The sequence below is a fragment of the Onychostoma macrolepis genome, chromosome 13 (assembly GCF_012432095.1).
Source record: "Onychostoma macrolepis isolate SWU-2019 chromosome 13, ASM1243209v1, whole genome shotgun sequence".
NCBI lineage: Eukaryota > Metazoa > Chordata > Actinopteri > Cypriniformes > Cyprinidae > Onychostoma > Onychostoma macrolepis.
In genome coordinates this window covers 15151654-15159954 of record NC_081167.1, presented here as the reverse complement: position 1 = coordinate 15159954, position 8301 = coordinate 15151654, and the positions used below count along the sequence as shown (strand labels likewise).

Sequence of the window (8301 nt, the reverse complement as noted above, 5' to 3'; positions counted from 1 at the left end):
TTCTTTACATCACAGTTGTCTTCAATGAACATTCTTAGATCAAAAATAAAATATATCAATAAAAGGTTTTATTCCATGGATGTGTAAATTTCACAGGTTTCAATTAGAAATTTTACTGAGCAGCAAAAACAGGTAAACATCCAAAATGATGTTATTGCTTTGGGAAAGAAAATAAAAGTGCAATCTCACACACGCAACTTGGGCTTCAAGCTATTCATACTCAATTCTGAGTCAAAATACATATAAAGCACATATCTTTAGTGAGACTTTAACACAGAATGTCATATAAAATTCATTAAGCAAAATGTACAGTAGCCGGTCAATCTATATGCAACAGCTCAAATATATATATATATATATATATATATATATATTAGATATATAGATGGATTTCGATTTCATTTTCTTCAAGCCTGGAAAATAGTTTGGGCATATTTCATAGGAACATGTGAAAACATATTCATATAAAAAGACCTTCCAAGCTGGAAGTTCCAACTTTGGGTTGAAAAGTGCATGGTTTGTAAGCATCCTCAATACATGCCCCTTAGTCCACTTCCTCGAGAGCCCATACCACCAGAGTTGCTATAGAAACCTCCTCCGCGGCCTGCAGTGTTTTTATGCCCCCAAAACAAAAGACTTAGATTTGAATGTTGTCTTCACACCTTCTCATCCATACACTTCAACAAAACTATTACATAACAATCTCCACGCAGTCATACTAACCCGTTTCAGACGGCCCACTTGAAGTTGAATTCAGGAAAAGCTCAATGTAACGATGCTCTGCAGAGAGGAAAACAGTGCGAGGATAAATGTGATACTGAAAACAGTTAAGACAGCGGTACAGTTTGAATAAGACAGAGGTTTGGAGACAACTTACGCATATGATTCTTGTCTTTTGACATGGCCGATACAGCATCTTCATGAGATCCGAACTCAACGTCTGCCTCTCCTGTAGACTTTCCATTAGGTCCTACATCAATGTGCACCCTCACAGGAATTAAAGGGGCAAAGAACTGAAAAAGAAATAAAACACTCACACAAGGGCAATAATACTTTACTTAGTGTAAAACTAAATATTGTAAGAATATATGCACAAGAAATGGCAAAACTGTAGTGTTCCTTACATGTGCGATATCCGCCTCTGTAGCGCGGAACGGTAGGCCTCTCATGTGCACAAAATGGCCGCTGTGAAAGCCTGAGTTTGAGTCACTGCTGTAGCCATCACCTCCCATTCTTCCTCTTCCTCTATCATCACGCACGCGCTCTTCAAACATGCCGTTACCAAAGCAGTAGTCGTTAAAGCCATTGTAGTTGTCAAACCCACCATATCCTTATGAAGGAGAGACAAATCAATCTTTTTTTACATTACTTCCTTTCAGTAAATTAAAGAACTGTTCAAAAGTTTACGATTGGTAAGAATTTTTTTTTTGAATGAAAACTTACAAAAGCAGCATTTATTTGATCAAAAATGCAGTAAAAATAGCAATATTGTGAAATTTTAAGCAGCCATTACTTCAGTCTTCATTGTCACGTGACCCTTCACAAATCATTCTAATATGCTGATTTGTTGCTCAAGAAATATTTTGTATTATAAAACATAATTTTTGGGTGTGGAATGGGTAATACATTTTTAATGATTATTTGATGAATCAGCATGAATTTAAAAGCACTATTTAAAAATATTAATATTTTGTAACATTATAAATGTATTTACTGTCACTTTTGATCAATTTAATGCACCTTCACAGTTTAAAAGTACATTTTTCATTTACGTTTTTAAAAAATTCCGTCTGAGCCCGAACTTTTGAACGGTAGGGCACATAGCCATTCAAACCCACATTTGTTAATTAGCTATCCATTTTATTAAAGGTGGAATAGGTGATTGCCTTCAGAAACAATTTTTTGTTATGCTGGTTGAAAGTCTCTTCACATCCCGATAGCAATCATTAAGTTAAGTGGTCTAAATGTATTTATCTGTATTAATATATTCTGTGGAAGGCGTAGGACCAAGAAATGTTCGTCCAATCAAAACGCTCGGTCCGAGCGTTTTTCTTGACTTTCCTATCTGCCTGTCAACGTACGTGTTAGCATACTTCTGCACACTCTGTTCGCATAGACAGGATCAGGGGCGTAAATTTCATCTGACAGTAGGGGGGGACAATAAACGTAAAATTCCTCAAGAGCAATTTTTGAAGGGGACACAAATAATACAGCCAAAATTGTACTTGTAAGGATAGCTATGCGTACACAGCATGTGTACATAGCATGGAGACCGTGTTTAAATATGAGTTCATGGTTCACCACGCGGTCATATTATAATTATTATTTTGCGTCATCCATAGCATTTAGGTTTCGTCTGTAACCTAGTACATCTCTTTCGCATTAATTCAAACCGCATTAAACCCACTGATCTGCCACTTAACATCATATTGAATGAAACCCAACACGTAGGTCTACAATATTAGCCTAATATCAGTTCACACACAGGCTTATCGCCGTGTTAGTGGTGACAAGCTACGGTATTAAGTTTGTTAACCTTATAATCGCTCATAGAAAATTGAAAAATCGCTCATAATTTTTTTTGTCATGACTAATTTATTAATGATACAGTATCATCTGTATTAAAGAGAAAGAATCATTTCACCCGATGTTTAAAGAGAATAAAATAGCCTTGACAGCCTACTTACACATAACTAACTTGCTCTCTCTCACCGGACTCGTGTGTGTGTGTGTGTATCGGTAAAGAAGGAAAGCAGGCAGTGGACCAAACCACTATGAGGAAAGGGAGGGGGGAATCAAAACATTTCTTAAAACGTTTTTTTTTGCGTTTATTTTGTTTTACTAATCACACAATTATTTTAAGTATATGTCCATTGTATTATTTTCAATACACAGAGTCGCTTGTAATGATATTTTTAGGGGGGACAAGCCTCAGATAGGGGGGGTCCTGTCCCCCCCGTCCCCCCCGGGATTTACGCCTATGGACAGGATACGTCATCAGCACGTTCATGCACGCTGTGCAGACAGAGCGAGAATGGCAGACAAACATCAATAACCCGATCTTCCTTCCTAGTATTGTAGTACTTTCACTAACTGTACTATAACGTTTTCTCAGCGGTGAATGACGCATGATGTAGCCAAGCGGTTCCCCATTCCAATCCTCTGCATATTTTGCATGTCTCTTAGTGAACACACCTGATTCAGATAACCAACTCGTTAGAAGTGAGCTACGTGCATGAACTGTGTTCCGATTGACATGCTCCCTACACAGTGTTCATTGCTTCCTACTCCCTGAGCAGGGAAAATCCTGTTTTTCCTCACTTCGGAACATTCATTCACGGATTTGTGCTGCACAGCATCTTCACAGACAGACGAAACTTACTAGAGAAGTGTGACATAATATACCTCTGTAAATAAATACTATTGAAATTTACGTCTTGCACACTTTAATGCCCTTTGTATGGAACATATATGCTCGCTTCGAACTGGAATCATGGAATATCCGGTGATGTCCACTTTGCAGGGCACTTACGGTCGAATAGAACAAATGACGCACGTTATAAGAGAGGACTGGAATTGGGAAACGCTAAATTGTAGTAATGGTGTCTCTGGTATTCTAGTCTGTGAGCGTATATGCGTGCAGGGGGTGTGGCTTTAGACGGCGACTGCAGGGAGGGTGGGACGTTCGCTTTCAGTGCTATAAAGCTAAAGTTTCCAAGATCTCCAACTGCACCTTAACTCTCACAGTGTTTTAGTTTAGTAAAGTTACAAAGCACTATTAAAGTAGCATACCGCTGCTATAACCGCCCCCGCTGCGCATCTGGTCCAGGACAGCACCTCCCCTTCCAGGCCCGGGCCCAAAGAAGCTCCCTCGTCCCATCATGGGTCTGTCATATGGACTAGGCCTCTGTCCCATCATCCTCCGGGGTACTTCGTAGTATGCACGCATTTCATTTCGGCTGCTTTTGAATATCTCTATGTACCTGAGTTTATTTGGAAATACAACATGTTAATAAACGTACAGGCTGTTGAATGTTTAACAGTAATGAGGAACATTTCAGGGAAGACAGTATTTGGGGCCCACTGACTAAATTCATTATGGCATCACAATAACTGACAGTTTATTGTCAGTTATTGACCAGAGGGAGAAGTAGTAAATGTCTGAAATTCTGCCCAGTCATAAAATTTAGCTGTATCTAACAGCCAATTTCAGACAGAAACAAAATCTTAAAAAGTATTGTAAATTGCTTGTTAATTAAAAGGCTCCTTTGCTTCTGCAGTATGTTGCCCAACGATATTATGAAATCATATTTCTGCCTATTTTTTGTCCCCTCATGACACAGTGTAATGTAAAATTAAACATTTCAAGTGTAATAACATGATCATACCATCTTTTTCCAGAGCAGAAAGATGCATGACCCCCCCCCACATTTAGAGATAGCATTAGCACCCAGCCCAGTCTTGCCGGCCCCACCTGTGCCCTATTCTTTCCTTGTGTTTCCCCAGAGCCTTTTCTGCTATCTCCTTTGAGGCAAACTGCACGAAGGCTTCCCCTGTGCTCCTCCCCTGGTAGTCCATCGGCAATGTTATCCCATTTGGCACGATTTTCAACCCTTTAACCCAAGGACAAATAACCCCACATGGGGAGACATGTTAAAGAGCCGCAACATTCTCATCTACAGAAAATACACCCCCCAAATTGAGCCCCTACATCATTCCCTATGTCAGACAAAAACCCTAGAGCAAACCACAAAGGATAAATCCATGAAATCAAAATCAATCAATCAAGAAATCATAGCACAAGCTACCTCTGTGATGCTGGCGACATAACAAATAATGTTAAATATAACCAAAACGCGCTTAATAATCTGTTGAATATATAAAAAGAAAAACATTCAAAATATGATCTGACTAACTATATAAAGACATAAAAAGGAAGAATTGACACAAACCAAAAAACACAATTTTCAGTAGTTTTAAAAAGATGTCCAAGCAATATCTGCAAGTCTAGGAGGTGCTGAAGTGAAACAACAGATGTACCTGAAAAGAACTGTAAAATTTCTTCTTTACTGCAGCCGAATGGCAGTCCTCTTAGACGCAACATGCAACCGCTGCTGCTGTCATAGTCTGTGGGACCGGAGCGTTTCAGCACCCAATCCATCTCACTACGGTTTGACTTGAACACTGTGGAAGGGTCAAGACACAAACAATCAATTATTATACATTTTAACAAACAAATGCACAAACATACCAACTGCTTTAACTTGTGCTATTTAAGTCAGCATAAAACAGTCGTCTTTTCTTTCCTAAAGTGATGCATGTCTGACTAAAGTGGCTTCTCGAAAAAGAAAAGAATGTAGGGCAGGACTTGATTTTGTACAACTAGAATCAACTTGATCATTGTCATTTGCTAACTGTGGCAATCTTATGTGAAATGTTGTTGTGAGAAGGAGGGTTTGTTTATGCTTTTGATTACAAGGGCACATGAAAAACAAATTGTGCAGGAATAAAACATTTATAATAAACAATGCAATATTCCATTAAAAAAAGAATTGTCCAGTAGGGTTGCACAATATACCGATATTACGGCAGTATGGCGATACTAAAGCTTAAAAAAAAAAACTGCACTGGTATCAGATCGGAATTGGCCAATACTCAAAATTTTGGTATCGTTGCATCCCTATGCACTACTTCTAGAACAGGTGTAATAGTTTGTTTCTTGAAGCATCTTTGCAATCACGAATGCAATTCCATTCATCAACATAGCGGCTTTGCACTTGGTTCTTCTTATCAATCATATCAATCATTATAAATGAATATGTTTTACTATACATGCTGCTAACTTGGAAATTCCAAGATATGCAAGCAAAAATGCTCATAACAGTTCGGCAATACGACACGAGCAAGAGTCAAGAGTGCTGTTTTTGTTTCGTTTCTGTGTTCGAATCCAAATCCGCATTGGTTTGGGCGAATCACTGATTCACTAAGCCATTCATTAAACAGTCATTTGATTCGCTCCTGAAGGATTCAGCCGTTTTGAAAGAATCGTTTGAATGACTCTTGCTGCCACCTGCTGGCGGTTTTAAGTTTCCCATCTAAAAGGCATATAACATTCTTTTCCAACATATTTCTATATTTAGAATTTAGAATTTAAAAGGTTAATCTCATAACATTATTTATGCAATTATAAATATAGTCTAAATGTATTAATGCCACATCTAAATGTCACTTCATGCAGCTTCTGTGCAGTGCTAAGGTGAGTTCGTTTACATCATTTCATGGATAACAATAGCCAGTCATTCATTCACATTAATGAAGTATTCTGAGAAAAATCTTGTTTTCATTTACATCTATTTATGAAATTTTGATTGTAGAAGTGAATTTTAAATTAACACAATACTGCATGGTATCGTGATACTACTTGGTATTGTGATACTTCAGCTGGTATAGTATCGTAAGACATTTTTATGGCATCGTGACAACCCTATTGTCCAGTCATTCATGGAAAAGGGATAGTTCACCCATTATAGGAAAGTCAACTGCTTCGTTACCAACATTTTTCAAAATATAATCTTTTGTGTTCATCAGAAGACAAAAACTCATACTGGTTTTGAAACAAGTGGAAGGTGAGTAAATTCTGGGAGAACTATTCCTTTAAATACCATTATGAAAGAATTTTCTACATTGTGTTCAGGAATGTACCTTCGATGTAACGATGACCCATATATTTACGATCTTTTGCCAAAGCCTTTTTAAAGTCCTCTGATGTCTTCAGCTCCACAAACGCCTCTCCACTCGGCCTTCCCTCTTTGGAGAAGGTAAAACACACCCCGTTCACTTTCCCTACAATGTCACAATCTGTAAGTGAAAAAAAGGAAAATCACAACCGCAGCTCTTTATCTGTAAACTCACATAGAGCGCTACAAAAGATGCTTTCAGTTTGAGAGTTTGCATACCAGAGAAAAAGGAGGCCACTTCCTCTTGTGTGCATGACCAAGGCAAGCCACGGATCCGTACCACATATCCTTCATCATTATGAGACATATTTACCTTGACAGGACTGTATCTGAAAAACAAATTAATGTAACACATTGGCTGTGCCTCCAAACCTAGTGAGCAGCCTATCAAAACTCGATCAAAATAGTTCGTATTAGTTGTTTTTTTTCTGTCTTGACAACCTTGGCAGTGTATCAAAACCAGTAATTGCCTACCTAGACAGCACTGTGTTAATTAGTCAATACTCTTAACTCGATCAAAGTAGTTTGTAATTAGTGTTTTCTCTGTAACGTGACAACGTTTGCAGTGCATCAAACCAAGGAAGTTTCCTACTTAGGCTGTCTTGGTAGGCAAGTCAATATATTTTGAGACAGCCATGTTGTCAAGAGCCAAAGGCTCGAGAGAAAAAGACAAACAATAATGACATTTCACACAAACGCAAAATGTTTTGGTGTAATTACGAATACTAACAAGCTTACATCAGTTAGCACTTTATATTAAACGTCAATTTAAGTTAGTTAGCTAGCTAGACAACCACTACCCGGTAGGTCAAAATACGGGAGGGTTTTAAACTTGAGACCAAGCTAACGTGGTACATGTTATATATAGCATTCAGAAAACAGTTCGGTCATGTGTCAAACAAACCGCAACCGACAACCGAAACTGATTAACTTTATACACATCGACTGTAACAGTAGCGAGATATTCTTCTGACAGGATGAACGACCGACAAGTTGACAGTTTCTGGAACAAAAACCAGCACTTCCGCGATCCAAAGTACACAAAATATATTCACCATTGCGTGTAAATGATCAACTTATACATGAAAAGTTAAATATGAAGAATTATGTACATGAATAGCGAATAGCTTCTCACCGTCAAGCGCCGTCCTCTCAGGTAACCCTGAACGATAGTCCAGTAGTCCAGAGTCGAAGTCTCGCGAGAACGCGGCCTGTCAGAGGACACTGACCTCGCTGCAGGCGCACCGAACGGTCTACCGTGTGAGCCGAGGCTCCAAGCGCATGTGGCGCATGCATCACGGAAGAGTCATCAAACGTAGTCACTAGGTTTATACTTAATCCTTTATAATACTGCAATGTGGCACATTCGAACACTCCAGACACATAACAGGGCCATGTGTACTACTGCGAGAGACTATCTGCAGCTCTGTACAAACAAGTACAGCTGTGGGAAGATTGTGAAGGCCAGTGAAGCTAATTAAAACTCAAAACTTTAATCCCCCCTCCCCCCAAAAACAGTCATGAAGAAAATAAATGTAACATTTTTCAGTTTTTGACTGTGTTG

General features: G+C 38.6%; 1 protein-coding gene across 4 annotated transcripts; it reads right to left on the bottom strand.

Annotated features, from left to right (window-relative positions):
• Positions 1–46: 46 nt before the first annotated feature.
• hnrnph3 (heterogeneous nuclear ribonucleoprotein H3 (2H9)) lies at positions 47–7987 on the bottom strand. 4 transcript variants are annotated; one of them, XM_058795750.1, is made up of 10 exons: positions 7873–7987; positions 6957–7066; positions 6703–6858; positions 5041–5184; positions 4475–4613; positions 3793–3983; positions 1125–1330; positions 878–1013; positions 724–780; positions 47–604 (listed from the first exon to the last, which is right to left on the bottom strand). In XM_058795750.1, the coding sequence occupies exons 2-10, from the start codon at positions 7042–7044 to the stop codon at positions 531–533; spliced, it is 1191 nt and encodes a 396-aa protein (XP_058651733.1). In that variant the 5' UTR covers positions 7045–7066; positions 7873–7987; the 3' UTR covers positions 47–530. The 4 variants fall into 4 exon arrangements, with proteins under 4 accessions (XP_058651733.1, XP_058651734.1, XP_058651732.1 ...); XM_058795751.1 differs by lacking the exon at positions 7873–7987 and adding an exon at positions 7850–7868; XM_058795749.1 differs by lacking the exon at positions 7873–7987 and having other exon boundaries at positions 6957–7781.
• Between the last annotated feature and the right edge of the window lie 314 nt (positions 7988–8301).

What these genes read in the sequence shown, in the direction of transcription:
- hnrnph3 (XM_058795749.1), bottom strand. Translation starts at nt 7,092, where the DNA reads ATGTGTTACATTAATTTGTTTTTCAGATACAGTCCTGTCAAGGTAAAT. An exon ending in CGGGGGCGGTTATAGCAGCG is followed by an intron (nt 1,331 to 3,792) that starts GTATGCTACTTT and finishes CTCCTTCATAAG; the next exon opens with GATATGGTGGGTTTGACAAC. An exon ending in CAGAGGCGGATATCGCACAT is followed by an intron (nt 1,014 to 1,124) that starts GTAAGGAACACT and finishes TTTCTTTTTCAG; the next exon opens with TTCTTTGCCCCTTTAATTCC.